This window comes from Chenopodium quinoa, unplaced genomic scaffold (assembly GCF_001683475.1).
Source record: "Chenopodium quinoa cultivar QQ74 unplaced genomic scaffold, ASM168347v1, whole genome shotgun sequence".
NCBI lineage: Eukaryota > Viridiplantae > Streptophyta > Magnoliopsida > Caryophyllales > Amaranthaceae > Chenopodium > Chenopodium quinoa.
The window spans coordinates 2,829,497-2,848,683 of NW_018742309.1; the positions used below are offsets into that span (position 1 = coordinate 2,829,497).

Sequence of the window (19,187 nt, forward strand, 5' to 3'; positions counted from 1 at the left end):
AAGCGTCAATTCCAAAATTTTTGACGCGCTTGTGTGTCAAAATGATGATAAGTAATTCCCTCCAACATTTATACCCAAAAACACTTTTGTGCGTGATTGCCAAAAAACATCGTGGCACTTTTGTTTGCGAAAATGATGATACGTAATTCCCTTTAATAATACTGCCAATAAGTTTCGCTTTAAAGCATAATTATTTCCCCACCTTTTTATTGCGAAGAAAATTAATAATAAGTTATTTGACATATATAAGAGAGTATATAAAATAGTAAACACGCAAAAATATATTATTTAATACTATATTTATTGTAAATTAAATGCGCAGGCATTTAACAAAACCTAAACTATATACAATATAGATCAAACAAGTACATTATCCAAATCAACAAAACAAGTCTATTTAAATACCAACATTAGATAACTTCCTAAAAATTTGTTTAAATACTAATTACATACAACTCTATTAATAGTTAAATTACTAAATACAAAAGCATATTGCAAACGATGTGTCGTGCTTGATGCTAATGCCAAGTCGCGCTCTTAATTTACTTTTTTCCATTTCTATCTAAATCATCAATAACCTGCAGAGAAAATTAGGTATAAGAAGAATTATTGCATATAAAATAGTATATATCAAAACTAACGAAATTTTGAATTTTAACACCACAAATTTACACAAAAATGGTTTTTAACACTACGAAAAAAAAATTTATTTTTAACACCATAAAAAATTTTAAGAAATTGAATTATAACACCACTTAACTGATTTTGTCCTACAATCCATTATGCGGGAGCCACAATGACGCGTGTTGACATATTATTGGCTAAAAAAAGGAAACATAAAAAGAATTAAACAAAACACCTCCTTTTCCATTGTCACCCGGCAGAACCGCTGCCCCCACCCCATCCCCGACGCACCCCCTCCCCTAAATACCGCCACAGATCACCGAAATCTGCCCCACCCCTTTCACCCAACCCTAAACCCCCCACCACCACTTTAAAACGCCCCCTCCCCCCCCCCCCAACAAATGGCCACGAAGTCAACCACTAATGGCCAAAATCGGCCGATTTAGGCCACTCTACCCAAAAAATGGCCAACTTTGGCCATTGTGGCCGATTTCGTGGCCATTTTTTGGGGATGGAGAGGCACGTTAGGGAAAAGGGAGGGGTGGGTTCCGATAATGGGGGATGGGGTACGGCTAAAGCTGGGCATGGGTCGGGCCAGTCGACGAGCGGCACGAGCACGGCACGCTAGTGGCCCGGCATGGCACGAGCCCACTGGCGGCACGACACGAGGAACGAGGGGTGGGCCGTGGGACATGTCGTGAACAAAATTCTAAAAAATCAGCACTAACCCAGCACAAGCCCGTGGGCGGCACGATTTTGGCCCGCGGCACAGCTCGCAATGCATGGCCCGTCAAAAGCTATAATTATTCCCCAAAGAAAAGAAAATTGAAAAAAAAAAACAAAAAAAAAAACGGAAGGGGAAAGGGCATGTGGGTCTTCCTCTTTTCTTTCTCTCTCCTCCCTCCCTAAACTCCATTTTTCCATGCTTTCTTAACTCTTCTCTCTCTCTCCTCCCTTCTCTTTCCCAGCTTTCATGGTTGATGACAAGGTTGTACTCTTCTTTTCTCTCTCTCTCTCTCTCTCTCTCTCTCTCTCTCTCTTACTCTTCCTTCCTCACGATTCTACTAGATTCTCTCTATGTTATAGATCTAGGTATTCAACCTTCAATTTCTTCCTGTTTTATGCTTCATTTCAGATCGAATTTGAGTTTTACTTAGGGTTTTGCTGCCGAAAATTAAGGGCTAGCCCACATCCCGGCACGACACGACACGCCAGGCACGTGGGTCATGTCGTGGGCTAGGGTATGCCATAAGACGGCCCAGCACGCCACGCCATGCCACCACCCAGGCCAGCACGGCCCGACTCGCCCCACCCTCTGGCCCGACCAGGCATGGCACGGTTTCCACCTTTACATGCGGCATAAATTGGGGCGAGTAGCGGCTGTGCTAGGTGATGGTGGAGGAGGTGCCGGTGGTAGGCTGGGGTGGCTAGGGTTAGTTTATGGTTTTTAATTTTTCTTTTTTTTTTTCTTTTTTGCAACCACTGACATGACAACACATGTCACCACTTAACGGATTCTTGAACGGAATCAGTTAATTAGTGGTAAAATCCAATTTGATAAATTTAATTGTGGTGTTAAATTTTTTTTTTTTTTTTTTTCCGTAGTGTTAAAAACCAATTAATAAAAATGTATTCATCTGTTATCACTAACAAGTATAAACATGAAATGATAGCAAGTACTTGTATTCATACATGCATCATATACGTCCAACACAACAATTTGACAAAAATTAGTAAATATTTATTTTATTAAAAATCCTATATGGTGGCTAGCAATTTTTGCAGTGATCTAATTGCTAGAATTTTTTTTAGCCATAATCTTTAGGTAAAATTGTTAAAAATAATACAACATTTGAGCGGTTGGCCAAAAACAACTCAACCTTTTAATTATAATACAACCTTTATGGGGTATCCGCTTTAAACAAGATATTTTACCAACAACCTATATAACCAATTACTAGAGCTGTCAAAAGCTGACCCGACCCGAAATACCGACCCGAACCCGATTATTAATCGACCCGTTTAAACCCGGAAAAATGATGACCCGAACCTGATATGACCCGACCTGAAACCAACCCAAGACCCTAGTTAACCCGAGATTTGAGACCCGAACCTAACATAAACCGACCTGGAGATGACCCGACCCGAATATAACCCGTAAAATATTGACTTGAACCGAACCCGACCTGAACCGAAATTGACCCTAACCCGTTTTAACCCGTCAAAACCCAAATTTAACCAGACCTGAATTCAACCCGACCCGAATTTAACCTGACCTATTACTAACCCGACCCGAACTTCAACCCGATCTGTCACTAACTCGACCCGAAATCAACCCGACTTGTTATTGACCCGACCCAAATTCAACCCGATTTGTTATTAACCTAACCTGAAATCAACTCGACTTGTTATTTTATACATCTTTATTATTGTAGATCAGATACTGAATAAAGATATATGCTATATATATTCTAAGCTACTCGTTATGTCGAAATTTCGTAAGGCTAAAACTATTCTATGTTAATATTGATCAAAATATTTTGTCTTGGATGCAAGGAGACCAAGTCGATCCAGCAAAAGAAAGAAGCATCATCCCCAAATTTAGGCGTTAATTATAGTGTATAATTGTTGTACATATATATACAAAGTCTCATATCTTAACCTTAGTGTACATGTACATATATGCATCTCTTTAATTTAGTATAAACACTCCACATACGCATCAAAATCAATTAAAAAGAAACATTTATTTGTTTTAGATTCGTGTACTTTTTTTTTGGTAAATAGTAAATTTTATTACCAAAAGGAGCTGCAAAGCAGCAAAACAGGAATACAAAAAGCCCGTAGGCCTAAACCCAAACGCCTAAAGCCCCTAAGGGCACACAACCACCAACCAAGGACCAAGATCCAAAGGCCACCTTTTAGGAAGGATTCTAAAAAAACCTTCCTAAGTCTCCAGAATACCTACCACATTTATATTATGAGCAGTAAGCAATCTTTTTACATCTGCTCCTGATATTCCAAGAAGCAACAATCATGACCCTAGAAGGGGAGATTACCATCACCCATGATAGGATCTATGTCATCAAGCTCATTCTGCAGTAAGACATTGAAGGTGTTAGCACTAGTAACAACAGGATGTTGACAATTAATCTGCTGAGGTCTGGTTTTCCTTCCCACCACCCTCCAGTCATCTTCAAAATTAGTAGTAGTAATACCAGGAGCAGGAGTAGCAGTCCAGGTGCTAGGCTATTTTTGAACCCAAACTTTCTTCACTAGGCAGGATCAGGCACTTGCTTAGGTTTAGCTTTAGAAGCAACATCACAGTTATGCCCCACTTTATCACACTTTTTACAAAAGGGTGGGGACCATTCAAATTGAACCTTAAGCTCAACCAGCTGGACTTTCCACCAAAACAGATTTAGGAAGAGGCTTGGTAATGTCAACCTCAACCAATAACCTAGCAAAAGAAACCCCGACTATCTAGAAGTACATTCATCTGCATATAAAGGAACTCCTGGAATACTTCCAATTCTACTAAGAGTTTCAGGCCCCAGCAGTTTAAAGGAAGGCTAGGAATTCTCACCCAAAGTGGGACTGTTCTTAATATTTCATCATGAAAGTACATTCCCCTCCCAGAAGACTTCCAATTCTACTGAGACCAGCAGTTTAAAGGAAGGTTAGGAATTCTTACCTAAAGTGGGACTGTTTTTAATATTTCATCATGAAAATTGAATTTATCAGTGGCTTAACCATGGCTGGTTTACCATTTATCATGTGAGGACCAGAACATAGGACAACATTTTTATCATCAATTAAACATAGATTAATTACAAAATAGCCATTATCATGCCAAAACACTTCAAGTTTTTCAAAATTGCTCCACTGTTGAGAAATGAATCTATGAATTGCAGCAATAGTAGGATAAAATCCAACAACATATAAAACAATTGCATTAGACCACTTTTCATTGCCTACGTGAATTTCTGCGGCTTGCAATTGAGCAATTGGTTTGCCATTCTTAAGAAGGGGCAACAAAAGGGAGCTGTGCCTTTAGGTGTAAGCTTGCCCCTAAAAGGTCATACCATCCATTGTTCCCATTAACAGGAGCTTCAACCTTTTTCGGCTGTCCATTTGGCTTATTAGCACCCATACCACCATCAAAACTAGTATCGAGCTCTGAATTCAATGGAACAGTAACTTCTGGAGCTCGAGTTACTGGTGCATTGAGGTTGCTCTCCACAAATCTAAAATTAATCCGGTAGCACCAGCATCACGAGTAGGAGAACGAACTCGAACATCAGCACTACACCAGCACATTGATTTTGGGGCAATGGAACAGTAACACTAGTTAATGTTTCATTGGATTTCTTCAAATGATCAGGAAGCACCGATTGATAATGTTGCTCAAGAGTTATCAAATCCGCCCTAGTGATCATGATCATTCCAGCTGAGGGATGAACTAGATGAGGAGGAGAAACCAATTCATCAAGCTCACTGAAACCCTCCGGGATCGAAGCTGGATTTCCAAAAAAAAACCAAATTTATTTAGTTGAATCAGTCCATTATTCGAAGTAGACAATGATGCTAAGTTAGAGGTTTGAGGTACTAGAGTTGATTGCTTCTTCTTCCTTGCCATGATCGATTAAACCGAGTGAAAAAACCGCCATGGTTGAGAGAAAAGTCAAACCCCAATTAAGACACGTGTTTTATTTCCTCTACAATGACACTTTTAAGCATTATATTGTGTCTCTAAAGAGCGTCAAAATATGAAAATTAACTATTCGAGAATAAAAATAAATTATGAACCTTTCTAAAAGCGTAGAGGCAAAAAGGACAAATTTTGTATCAATTTCTTGTAGTGATCATATACATTTAATTGTGGTTTTTTTAATGAGTCTATTGCTATGCTTTTGAATCCCCCTTTTCATAGTGCTTTTGTCCATTGAATTACACTAGTGTTCCTAGTTAAGCTTCTTAATTTAACCTTTCATGGCTTTAATTTGTAGTTTTCACTTCACTTGATAAAATATAAAATAAAAAAAGTAATTCAACCAAAAAAAAAAACATTTGACTTAAGGCTTTGTTTAGTTCTAACTTATTTTTTCACATCAGAAAAAATAAGTTCAGATTAGATCATTATTTTATGTGCAATTTTTTATTGCTAAATATCTTTAATTTTGTAATGAAAAAAATATTATGAAAACTACATATAAAAAAAATACACATTATTACGAATCTAGCAAGACCCCACTTGATATATTTTTTCCTTATAGATTATCATACACTTAAGGTCAAAGTTTGGTCAAATCAGACAATCACATCAGATTAGATAAGTTAAGTTGAGATAAGCAAGAATAAGGTGAACTAAACCAACCCTAAGTTGTTTGAAAATTTAAGCATTTTCAATTCCATTTCCACGTGAAAGTATGACCCTTGCCATTATACGTGAAGCAGTGATAGTTTGGTTATTTACTATTCCTACAAGCGCCACCTTCGAAAGCCGGCTTTGGATTCACTAGGCGTGTGTCGCTAATTTGGGTGGTTCGTCGCTTCGTAAAGCTACCTCAATTTATAGCGGTTTTAATGTTAAAGTGTTTTTCTAGATCTTTTGCTCACAACTTTTAACCTTTTATTTGAAGAGGTTAGTTAATTACGAGTCCTTAAGTTTGTAGAGTTAATGTTAAAGTGTTTTTCTAGATCTTTTGCTCACAACTTTTAACCTTTTATTTGAAGAGGTTAGTTAATTACGAGTCCTTAAGTTTGTAGAGTTTATTAATTTTGGATCAGATTTAAGATAAACTAGTTTCGTAAACTAAGTAGGATGCCTGCAAGGCAAGGTTAAAACTTGTAAGACTAGGCTATTACTAGGAGGCTAAGGTTAGGGCCATAGGCGCTTGTGCGAGTCCCATTAGAAGTATTAGATGTCAAATTAGAAACTTATAAATAAGGGCTAATTTTGTAGGTTACAAGCACAATTTCAAAATAAATCAAAGAGTGGTTTACGACTAAGATCATTAAACATTTAATGTCTAGGAGTAGGCTAAGCCCGCTAAGGGTTTAATCTCATACTATAATTAATTAACGGCTAGTTGTTTAATTAAGTAGGAAATTTGAATCATAGATTCAAGAGTATATCAATTCGATTGATTCCAATGTTGATCAGATCTTAATTTCAAGAACTTGTGTTTTTCAAAAACTTCACTGAAGGAGGGATTGGATTATTCATCAAACACCATGTTATAGATCACACATTGATATTAAACCTTAAAGCTAAGTTACTCGAACTCTTCATTTCACCTTACGTACCCGTGTCGGACCCTCGAACAAGGGTATGACACTCGGACACTTCACTTTTAGTTCAAAATCATGGAATTTTTTTACAAAATAGCCGAGTGGAACGCTTGGACACGTACCCGTGTCGGACATGGGTACCCCGAGTCTAAGTAACATAGCCTTAAAGTATGATACCGTAGGAAACAACAGGATACATGGCAATGCATATCATTAGCGCCTCACATTGAACATAATTGGCAGTTTGTTATACACAAACCATTTATTTTCAGATGACACGCATATTCATCAATAATCTAAGCAGACTCTTGACTTTATTTGTGATAAGAATGCAGCAATCAAAGTTTGGAGGGATCTTGAATAACATTGTCCTAATCTTCTGAAATTCTATATCTACAAAAGAGAAGACAATTTCTTCCCTAATTGTAACATTCTTAATATTATTAACAGTCTCATCATCAAAGGTAACTTCCATTCTTATTTTATTTTTTTTACCTAACCAATCAGGATTACTTCTTCCTCAATTACTGACAAGGCTAAAATAACAAATGAAACCAAAGGAAACGCAAGCAGAACATGCTATTGATCAACAATACTCAGTACTAATAACCTTTGAGTTGCAGAAAATATTGTAAAGCTCAAAGTATAATGTTGTCAAAATCAACAAGCCATACCTCATTGGGTGTGGCAGCCAGAGTCATCCATCATCACAAAGCCGCAATGCCTTTCCAATTTCAAGATCATACAGCCGTCTTAACCCCAGATGAACAAGAAGTCTCCCAAACTTCAATACCTTCTACATTCTCCCTTCTAACAAAGAGCCTATTCCCACCTCCTTCAATCTTACTTATTATCCCCCGCTTTATGTCCTCCACCTTATCTACATAATTCCTCCTAAACACTCCCCATTCTCTCTCGCCTCCTCCTCCAACTGCTCGGTCTGCCACCCTTGACCAAGCTTCCAATCCCCCATCTCTCCCAACAAACACATTTTCCTTGTAACAATGCACCACCACACTTCCCCCAGCATTCCAATCCCTACTCAATCCTGGGTTCCGATCCTCCAAATACACCCATGAGTCAGAACCTAATTTCCTCAAATCAGCCACACCCAAGTCCCCCGTCTTCGAACCCACCTTAGCCAAAAATAGCCCTTCTGGATCAACATCAATATCCGCCATCGTATCACCCAACCTACTACTCCTAACCACCCCACCTGGCTCATTCGTCTCCCATACAATCTCCCCAGACCTAGGATCCCACACCCGGACATAACCCGAATACCCGAACGCCCCCCAATTCACCGCACTTCCCACCAGCAACCCCACTTGCGGAACCCACCTTAACCTTTTAATAGCGGTGGATTTGGCAGAGTTACCGGACTGCCTGCCAATCTCCGCCACAACTTTTAGCGTCGATTTATCGACAATAAGGACGGCATTCTCCCCATGTCTACACTCAAACGCAGCAGCAAACACCGCCATCCCCGAGTCATCGTCAATCCCCACCGAGTCAGCGATGGAAGTGACTCGAGATTTATGAACCCTTGTATCTGAATCATCCATCCAGTACAACGACCCGGCATGTTTTTCTCTAGTATACAAATGTAGACCAGAAAAAGAGTTTGATCCGACAGCCGATATCTCAGGAGAGATAGAAACGATGGAGGATATATCATCGAGATGGGTACGGACGGTGGATGAGAGAGAAAGAATTAGACCATCGTAGTACGAGATCTGTCCAGAATGAGCTAAAAGGAGAGAGTTGGCGGCAGCGGCGGAGAAGGCGGAGACGACAGCGGAGGAAGGAGGAGAGAGAGAGGAGACAAAGGATGCGTCGAAGGGGGAGAGAGGGGGAGGAGAGAGAGAGGAGACAAAGGAAGATTTGAGGCCGTAGAAGCGGGAATCGTTAAGGAGTTGATGGAGGGAGAAGTGACGGAGGGTGGTGGAGGGAAGGCGGTGAGTGCGGAGGAGAGAGAGAAGGGATGAGAAGATTTCAGGGTCGCGGTCGATGAAGCTTGGTGAGTGAGTGGAGGATAGAGAAGCGAGGAAGGAGGAAGGGGCGGCGGATTGCAAGGTTGAGACGGTGGTTTCGAAGAGTTTGCCACCGATGTTGAGCTTAATTCGCTGATTTGGGTTGGATTCAGGGAAAGAGTTAATAACATCTTTGGTGTTCATTGTGAAGTTTTAGTGGATTACGGAGAAATTTGATGAAAATTCTGATGCGGATTACGGAGAAGTAGTCGGTAATTATGGAACGAGATTTTAATCAATTACAAGTAAAGTAGTAAAGTCAAGCTCATGTATTGCATTTCCCAAAACCCAAGTGTAATTCAAGCGAACTTTCATCATATGCACCTAAAACATAATTATAATATAAAGCATTATTAATAAGAGATAGAAATAATAAATATATATATATATATATATATATATATATATATATATATATATAGTATAAATGGGGTTGGTAGGAAAGAAAAATAACAAAATATTTGTAAAAGTGGGATTAGTAGAAGAGAGAAGTTATAAAATAATGGTGGGTCCTTGCCAAAAATAGTAGTGTTGATCATATAATACGTAGTAGTTTAGAGTTAGTATCATCCGTGCAATCCATGGTTTACAAAAATATCTATTTTGAAGATAATTTAAAACAAATTTAGTCAATAAGTATTACGGAGTAGTAGACTTGTAGACACTTGATTGTGTCTCCCCAAAAATCAAACCCATAGATGAGTACCTTTCACGTCTTTGATTATCGAGTAGGTAAAGAGTTGAAGAGTCTCGTGAATTTACCTTTAGCATTGACCATTTCTAACCTTTCCCTAAATGTTTTAAACCAAATCATTTATTCCGTGTCTTTGAAAATCATTCAAACATCATACTTTCTTCACGAGATTCAAATACCTGTCGCGCCGCGATAAAGCTGTTGCACCGTGATGAGACCTGTTTTACTTTGATTTGAATTCTGACTCTTTTCTAATCGTTTCGTCTCTCTATTTTTCTATAAATAAAGGTCGTATGACCCCATTTTCATTCACCAACAATCATCATCAATATCCTCTCAAATATTCTTTCTTTCTCTCTTGATTCTTCATGTTCTTAGCCTTAGCCTAAACACATCCTTGATACTCTCCTCGATCAAACATCATACTTTCTTCACGAGATTCGAATACTCCTAGCGATCCTCGATGTTGCATTTGACCTCGACGTGAAAGGTTGATAGTTCTGAGGGTTTGGTCCCAAATCTCTATTTCAATTATTATTTGATTTACTTTGTTGATTTTATCTTTCTTGAAATTACGAACGTGTTTATTGTTTTGATAGCAAAAAGGGAGGAACATCAAAGTGAATAGATCTACTATCCTTATTCCTCGATTTTGATATAGAAATCCTGTTTAGGATATTATTTTAATTCCTAGTATCATGTTAGGATGCTGATTTTGATTCCTAGTATCATGTTTAGGGTGTTAACTAATATTTCTAATATCATGTTTCTAGTATCATATTTAGGTTAATGCTTTGATTATGATTATTATTAGTGACATGTTAGGGTTTGTTATTAATTCGTTTAGTATCATGCCTAAGGTCTTACTAATAATATTTTTTTAATGGTGTGGTTATGATGATGATTGTTATTTCGATTATATGTTGCTTGATTATTCACGATTGATTGTTATTGCTTGATCATGCCCTTCTTACATGTTTAGGGGGAATTTGTATTTGAAATCACGCCTAATAAGATAATTAATAATTTTATTTAGGGTAATGTGATTTTAATTCAAGTGATCACCAATAATAGATTTAACTGTGCATAATAATCAACCAACGTAGGTCAAATATGCTTAAGATTAATTTGATGTATGTATGTTGATCGAAAACCGCACATGAATATCATAAGAATTAAGTAGAGGCCGATTTAGGCAGGTTCAATCTCTTTTAGGTTGGATTCGTACCATCATCGTCGAATATACAGTCATGGTTCCGGACTACTATGGTGTTAGCGATCTCTGAGATCGTGAATGGGGTGTAATATTCGCACCCGTGAACGGTTTACAAGTTCCCAAAACTTGTTGGCGACTCTTCTATTTCTAGCTTCCTTCCCTTGGAGCGCTGCCATGCCTAAAAGTATGAACACAATGAGGCTCAAAAGGTTGAGTTTGAAAAATTCCCTACAGTTTTTGGCGACTCCACTGGGGAAGGAATTCTAATTTAATTCCTAGATTTTATTTTTGCAATCGATTTAGAATGAGTGGATGAGACTTGAAAGATTCTAGATATTCATTGTGTGTAATTTTGATTAACATTGTGGCATAATCATAACAAGGTTCGCATTGGAAAGACCATCTGTAATGCGTCAAAAACATAGGAATTTTACATGTAGGAAAAGCCGGAAATATTTTTCACAACTAAAATCGAATAAACGCTACGAAAAATTGGAAAAAACATCGAATTACAGAATTGCCGCGACGCGCTAGAACTATCGCGAGACGACAGAAACTATCGCCAAACGACAGCTCTATCGCGGCGCGATAAAGTTGTCGCTGCGCGATAGACCCTATTTTCACGCGCCGAGTTCTCGCGACATTGCGCTAGTTTTCCGCTTTCGTGTTTTGACTAATTCTAGTACTGCTTTGCCGATTTTACTTCCTGATTGAGTTTTTTCGACTTTTCTAAACCCATATGTGTTCTACATATGGTTTTAGCCATTGAGAATTTTACGTTCCATGCACCCTAATGAACGCTCCATGCAACAATGGGTGTATTCGAGATTGTGAATTCACCAAACCATGGAAGCAAGTTTAACTTGCGGGTTTCCATCCATCATGCCAACCCTTCTAAGGTAAGGCTTCCATTCGATGCATCTGGCCTCAATAACCATGGACCCTCTTGGACACCATAATCCTTGACCTTAGATAACTAGAGCCATGGTTAGGTTGCAAACTCATTGCATCATGTTGTGAATACTTGACTACTTGTGCATATCCTTACTTGTGATTAAACTAACCCTTTGTGTTGATTTGTTTCTTGTAAATAAAATCTAACAAACTAACCAAAGACTAAAAAAGACTTTGCTCATTAAAATGGTTATTTAATTTGAACCTAAAAAATCTAAACGACTGGACTTAGCCGTCTATAGGTTTACACCTTCAAAAGAATCAACAAAAACAGATTAGATTAGCGTTCCATTAGAGACGCGAAAATCTGGTCTGTGCCGCGAAACGTCAGCTCCATCGCGCCGCGATGGAACCAGCTTTTCGCGACAATTCCATCGCCACGCGATGGTTCGGTTCGTTCTTTCCGAGTCTTCGTGTCGAGTTTAATTCCCATAATTAACCGGTTTAATGAATATACGAGGTCCTAATTTGGTTTTTGAGTCTAATAAAAAATTTAGTCCCATGGTCATCACACGTCTTGAACATATCACTTTCACTCACGAGTCATTGCACAAACTTTTGTACATGTCTTTTCACCATGACCATGTCTAAGGTCTTGTGTGCATTTTTCCGTCATTTTTTTAGGGGGTTAAGTCGGATATTATCAGCCTAACATGAACCATGTTGTTTTAAAACCTGATTTGATCGCCATACTTGATTCCCAAAATATGCACCCATTTTTGCTTTTTCAACCTTATAAAAGTACGAGTCAAATCATTAAAAGAGTCAATGGTTTAATTTTACAGCGTTTGGTCAAGGAGAGAAGGACGTTTAATAAAAGACACCACCTTCATACAAGTACTCCTCTTTCATAGACCGGTTCGAAAAAGAAGAAAGATAAGAATGGTAGCCAGTCAAGAAGATTTTGATAAACTCCAAGAAACTGTGAATGGCCTTGCTGAAATGCTCAAGGGGCTTAGCACTCGAATGGAAAGGGCTGAGGACCCTACCAAGCAAGTACCAACAGAGACGATCAAGCGCATCGAAGACAGTCTATGTCAAATATCCAATGATTACAAGTACCTTGGCATAAGCATTAAGGGGGTCTTAGTGGACAAAGATCTTCATCCGCAGAAGTTCTCTGCCAATGACATCCATAAGTTCAAACCTACTGACAACCCTTACTTTCATTTGAGGGATTTTGTGACAATCACGGAGATCAAGGGGATTGAGAAGAAGGTTTTCCCCTCGCTCTTCTCTCTCTCCCTAGAAATAGTATGCCAACAATGGTTCTTCTCTATGGGTGTCGAGAAAATTGTTACTTGGGAGACTATTACGCATGTTTTCATTGATAGATACAAATGTAATATTTAAGTAGAAATCGATCATAGGGAGCTTGAAATTCTCAAGTAAAAAGAGAATGAAGGTTTTACTACATTTTATAATAGATGGAAGGAAACTTTCGCTAGAATGATTGAAGTTCCGAGTGAAAAGGATTTCGTAAGAATGTTCATTAAGAATCTCCAAGAAAAATACCAAAAACACTTGAAAATATCAATGCAACTTGAATACCTTCAAAGATGTTTATATTATAGGCATTGAAATTGAAGATGACCTTGTGAAACAGAAAGCTGCTAACAATAGTAACAACGGTGGCTAGAAAGGAAAGAAGAACGACAGTCCTTCTTCTTCCAAGAACACCCACTCTAGTAACAATGTTAGTACCTTTAATCTTAATGGTGTCCTAGCCATGATAAAGGGACAAGAAGGCAACTAAGGAAAGAGTTCACCCCTATTGGGATGAGCTATGACACCGTCGTTGATCGACTCCATGCCAAAGGACTTATTACTCCCATTGGACCAATGCAAGATCCTCCACCTAAATGGAGAACATCCAATTGGAATCCAAATGCACATTGTAAATACCATCAAGGTAGGGTCCACTCTACTGAAAGTTGTTGGAAGTTAAAAGAAGCTATTCAATACTTGATTGACAACAACAAACTTCCAGTGCCTCCTGCTAGTAAGAAGCCAAGCATCAATAATTCTCCCCTTTCTGATTCCTTGGCAATTTCTGATGATCAAGAACCATTAGATCCATCACTCCTTATTAAGTCGATTAAAAGTATTTCAATGGAAGAGATTCATGACGTTGAAGAAGAAGAGGAAATTTTCTTCGACACCATGACTGATTTCCAATATTAGACTACCAATAAGGACATTGATAGTCCCTCCCAAAATTCCATTAATGTGGATTTGAATAACCTTTGTTACGCTCTTCAAGAATTAAGCCTTGAACTTCAAGTCTTTTGTAGGAAGGTAAACAAGCTGGAAAGCAAGCCTATCCTTAAAAGAAAGTGTGACATTCTTCCTCTCATAAGCCAAACATCGTTGGAAGAAAGCCATTTATCTTCAACGCTATTGAGCCACAAGAAAAAAGTAACAAGAGGGCTTACACACCTATAAGCGCTACTTATGAAAGAGCCTTTGACATGCTCCTTGACAGGGGTGTGGTCAAGCCTCTTAAACCCAAACCACTCGAGTCCCTTACAAAAATGGACAAATTCTACTGTAAGTATCATTAATCCGGAGGTCATACAATTGAAAAGTGCTTCAAGTTCAAGGAATATGTCCAAGGACTTATAGATGATGGGAAACTTTTCATTTACATCCCAAGAATGGATGCTAGTAGAATGTGGGACAATGATGCCAACATCAATGGAATTGAATTGGGATAGTGAAGATGAGGACGTATACCTCAAAGATATGGTGGAATCACCACTTGCTGCACTTTACCCACTTGAAGACAATGATGACATTTGGGATGAGGACTCCCGAATCATTGTGCTTACGAGGTCCAGGAGAGTACAACAAAAAGTCACAACTGTGCCTATACCTACAACTCAACAAGCTCCAATACCCATTATTGAAGACAATGACATTGTCAAGCAACTCAAAAAGACCAAGGTGGAGATGAATGTTTTGGAAGCTTCTAGCTTCGTCTCTTGAGCATAGGGTTGCAGTAATGGATGCTCTAGCAAAGGTAGGAATAGATTTCAAGACTACTTCAGAAGGGTTGGCCAACTTCCTCACAAGTGACCTCCCTAGTCCAAATAACTTAATCACCTTTTCTAATAAAGACTTACCGCTGGAAGGTGATAAACATAACAAAGCCTTAAACCTTAGAGTGGTGTGCAAAATATGAATGCGCCAATGACCCTCGTAGATAATGGTTCATCAATCAATGTATGCTCACTTTGCACTGCTAGAATGTTGGGAATAAAGGATGAAGATTTAACTCCATCCACACAGCGGATAAGGGCCTATGACAACACTCGTCGCCAAGCCCTTGAAACTATCACCATGAATGTTACTATAGGAGTCATTGAACATAACACTACTTTTCAAGTAGAAGATATCAAGGCCTCATTCAACCTATTGTTGAGACGCCCTTGGATCCATGACCTTAAGGCCGCCCCTTCATCTCTCCACCAACAAGTAAAGGCTATTGTTGGAGGAATTCCTATCACGATCGATGCATCCCCCATGAGAATTAAAGAGATTGACAAACCAATCATTCATGTGGAGCACGATGAGCATGACAAAAGATTTATGGGGCTTCAATGCCGAAGAGGTCTCTTTTATCGAAGAAGATGAAAAGACCCCTCTTGACTATAACCCCCACTCGAATCTCGTTGTCAACGCTATTCTTAAAAGACAAGGACACTTTCCTAGAATGACTTTAGGAAAGAAGAAAGAAATAGCTAAGCGCATGGGACTACCTAGCCTCCCTGATAAGGACACTTTTGGACTTGGATTCAACCCAATTCTAGAGGACCTCAAGCAAGCCTTGGAAAAATCCAATGCGCGAAGAAGAGCTTGCGCCCAGAAAGATACAATACCAATAGATCCATACCCTCTCACTTTGAATGGACAATTTATATAAAAGGGAGAAGACTACCCATGCTACGAATTTCCTGAACCACTTGTGAAGAATGGGGTACGGTAGTCTAGGTTCGAAATCTTCTTGGATTGTAACTTTCTAGACGAGATTCTTGCTCCTACCTATGAGGAACGAGCACCCCCATGCTTTGACTTTAATGTCATGGGTCTCCTCTTTGGATACGAGAAAAATGTGCCTAAGCGCATCGATGACAACTTCGCACTCATACAAACTGCCTTACAAAGCGAAGACTTCGACCCCTCTAAGGTTATCACTCCAGCGAAAGGACTACTTTAGGGATGGCGCAAGACCGTAACTACGCTAAGTGGAAGGAAAATATCTTTAACTACGGGAGAAGGTCCCATGTTCGATGTGTCTGAGTCTGAGCCTGAGTTTGAGTCTTCTATCGTCGAGTCTTCCAAGTCTCTTGTAGTTGCACCCCTTACTATTAAACCTAGCTTAGCATCTATCCCTAGAATAGTTAGTGGCCAGGTCTTTACAGACCTTTCTCTTTTTGATGTAATGATTCAGGAATATAATAATATGACTTCTTCCGCTTACTCCTCGTGTTATTCCCTCACCCAAGATGACGAGTATTGTTTTGCTAATAATGAAAATGACAAAGAAATAATTAAAGCAATGGAAGCACTTGAGAATAAAACGGAAATAATCGAAGAAACTGAAACTATTAACATCTCAAAAGATCCCACTATTAAAAGAGAAGTTAAAATTTGCTTAACTCTAAACAAAGAAAGAAGAGCTGAATTTATAGATCTAGTTGTTGAGTTTGTCGATGTCTTTGCTTGGTCATATGAAGATATGCTAGGTATAAGCAGAAAAATTTCTAAACATACTCTACCACTTATTCCTGGAATGAAACCTGTAAAGAAAAAGTTATGTCGAATGAAACCCGACGTAGCACTTAAAATAAAAGAAGAAATTCAAAAACAAATAACTACAGGTTAAGTTTATCGATGTCTTTGCTTGGTCATATGAAGATATGCTAGGTATAAGCAGAGAAATTGCTAAACATACTATACCACTAATTCCTAGAATGAAACCTGTAAAGCAAAAGTTACGTCGAATGAAACCTGACGTAGCACTTAAAATAAAAGAAGAAATTCAAAAACAAATAACTACAGGTTTTATCAAGGTGTCTAAGTATCCAGAATGGGTCGCTAATGTGGTACCAGTTCCCAAGAAGGATGGTAGGGTAAGAATGTGTGTCGACTATAGGGATCCTAACAAGGCTAGCCCAAAAAACGAGTTCCCTCTACAACACATCGACATTCTAGTGGATAATACAGCCAATCACGCACTTCTCTCGTTTATGGATGGGTACGCAGGATACAACCAGATTCTCATGGCAGAAGAAGACATGGAAAAGACTACTTTCATAACACCATGGGGCACCTACTGTTATATGGTGATGCCATTCGGGTTGAAAAACGCGGGTGCCACGTACTAAAGAGAAGCAACTACCTTACTTCATGACATGATGCACACGGAAGTCGAGGTGTATGTGGATGATATAATTGTAAAATCTAAACATTTCCTGGTCATCAAATAGCCTTGAGAAAATTTTTCGAAACGCTTCGCAAGTACAACATGAGACTAAATCCAGCCAATTGTGCATTTGGGGTTACCTCCGGGAAACTTCTAGGCTATGTCATTAGCTCTAGAGGAATTGAAATAGACTCCACTAAAATCAATACTATCATGTCAATGCCGCCGCTCAAGACCCAGAAGCAAATTTGAGGATTCATTGGCCGGTTGCAATACATAAGTAGGTTCAAATCAAAACTCACCATGGTGTGTGAACCAATATTAAAGAAACTTAAGAAGAATGTGCCAGTGATATGGGACGATGAGTGTTAAGAAGCCTTTAATAAGATCAAAGCCTACCTTACAAATCTTCTTGTACTAGCGCCAACATTACCAAACATTCCTCTTTGTCTATACTTGATAGTCACCAAAGAAACAAAGGGGACTATGCTCGCACAAGAAATGGAAGGCAAAGAGAATGAAATCTACTACCTAAGTAAGAAAATGCTTGAATATGAAGTCCACTACACACCACTTGAGAAGTTGTGCCTCGCACTTGTGTGGGCCACAACGAAGTTAAGGCAATACATGCTCGTTCAGACAGTCCATGTAGTGTCTCGAATGGTTCCTCTCAAGTCTCTCTTTGAGAAATCCACGCTTAATGGAAGAATATCAAGATGGATAGTCAACTTAGCTCAATTTGACCTAAGGTTCATGCCTCAAAAATCCATCAAAGGATCCGCAGTCTCTGATTTCTTAGCGGACTTCCCAATTGAAGATTCAACACCAATGCAAGAAAATGACTTTCCAGACAAAGAATTAATGGTTACTGAGGATGACACTTGGACATTATACTTTGACGGTGCATCTAACCAAAAAGGATGTGGCGTAGGAGTCCTATTAGTGTCACCCAAGGAAGAGCATGTTCCAATTTCCATAAAGCTTGACTTCGATGTTACCAACAATGCTGCGGAATATGAAGCATGTGTGGTAGGCCTCGAAACAGCATTAGCACTAGGAGTTAAGAAACATCGCATATTTTGGGATTCATCCCTTATCATCAACCAATTTTCGAAAAGGTGGAAGGTGAGGAGTGAAAGTCTCGCTCCAAATCAAACTTACTTGGAAACCCTCACCGATCAACTCAAAAAGGTAGAGTATACATACCTACCTAGAGAGGAAAACCATTTTGCCGATGCCTTGGCAAGACTAGCCTCGATGGTTAGAATTCCTAAGGAAATTGAGCAAATGCCTCTAACCATAGAGAAAAGGCATAAGCCTGCTTATGTTCAAGCCATCGAGGATGAAGAAGAAATCCAAGAGGATGAAGAAGAACCATGGTATACACACATTCTCAACTATGTCACCAAAGGGTATATCCACCTAATTCTGACAAAAGAGCCAAACGTGCCTTAAGACTCTTAGCCTCACAGTTCGTACTCATAGAAGGTGAACTTCATAAAAGGGTACCTAACTAAAAGAAGAGCTCTCCTATATGTAGGCAAAAAGGAAGCTCAAAAGGCAATGAGAGTTATCCACGAAGGAGCATGTGGAACACACATTAATGGGAAAATGCTAGTCCAGAAGATCATGCGCCTAGGCTATTATTGGACTACCATGGAAAGAGACTGCCATCAATTTGTGAAAAGATGTGCGAAATGCCAAATATATGCCAATTTGCAACATGTTCCACCTTCTCTTCTTTACACCTACACTTTTCCATGACCATTCTCAACTTGGGGAATAGATAACATTGGAAATATCACTCCCCTTGGGTTAGGAGGTCATGAATACATTCTCGTTGCCATAAACTACTTCACTAAATGGGTTGAAGCGGCATCTTATGCAAAATTCACCGCAAAGCACCTTGCCATCTTCATCGAAAGATATGGAGATATGTAGTCC

General features: G+C 39.0%; 1 protein-coding gene across 2 annotated transcripts; it reads right to left on the bottom strand.

The window, feature by feature from the left end:
• Positions 1–300: 300 nt before the first annotated feature.
• LOC110688089 (BTB/POZ domain-containing protein At3g09030-like) lies at positions 301–9,240 on the bottom strand. 2 transcript variants are annotated; one of them, XM_021864779.1, is made up of 2 exons: positions 7,593–9,240; positions 301–578 (listed from the first exon to the last, which is right to left on the bottom strand). In XM_021864779.1, the coding sequence occupies exon 1, from the start codon at positions 9,093–9,095 to the stop codon at positions 7,659–7,661; it is 1,437 nt and encodes a 478-aa protein (XP_021720471.1). In that variant the 5' UTR covers positions 9,096–9,240; the 3' UTR covers positions 301–578; positions 7,593–7,658. The 2 variants fall into 2 exon arrangements, with proteins under 2 accessions (XP_021720471.1, XP_021720463.1); XM_021864771.1 differs by lacking the exon at positions 301–578 and adding an exon at positions 2,985–5,143.
• Between the last annotated feature and the right edge of the window lie 9,947 nt (positions 9,241–19,187).

What these genes read in the sequence shown, in the direction of transcription:
- LOC110688089 (XM_021864779.1), bottom strand. Translation starts at nt 9,095, where the DNA reads ATGAACACCAAAGATGTTATTAACTCTTTCCCTGAATCCAACCCAAAT.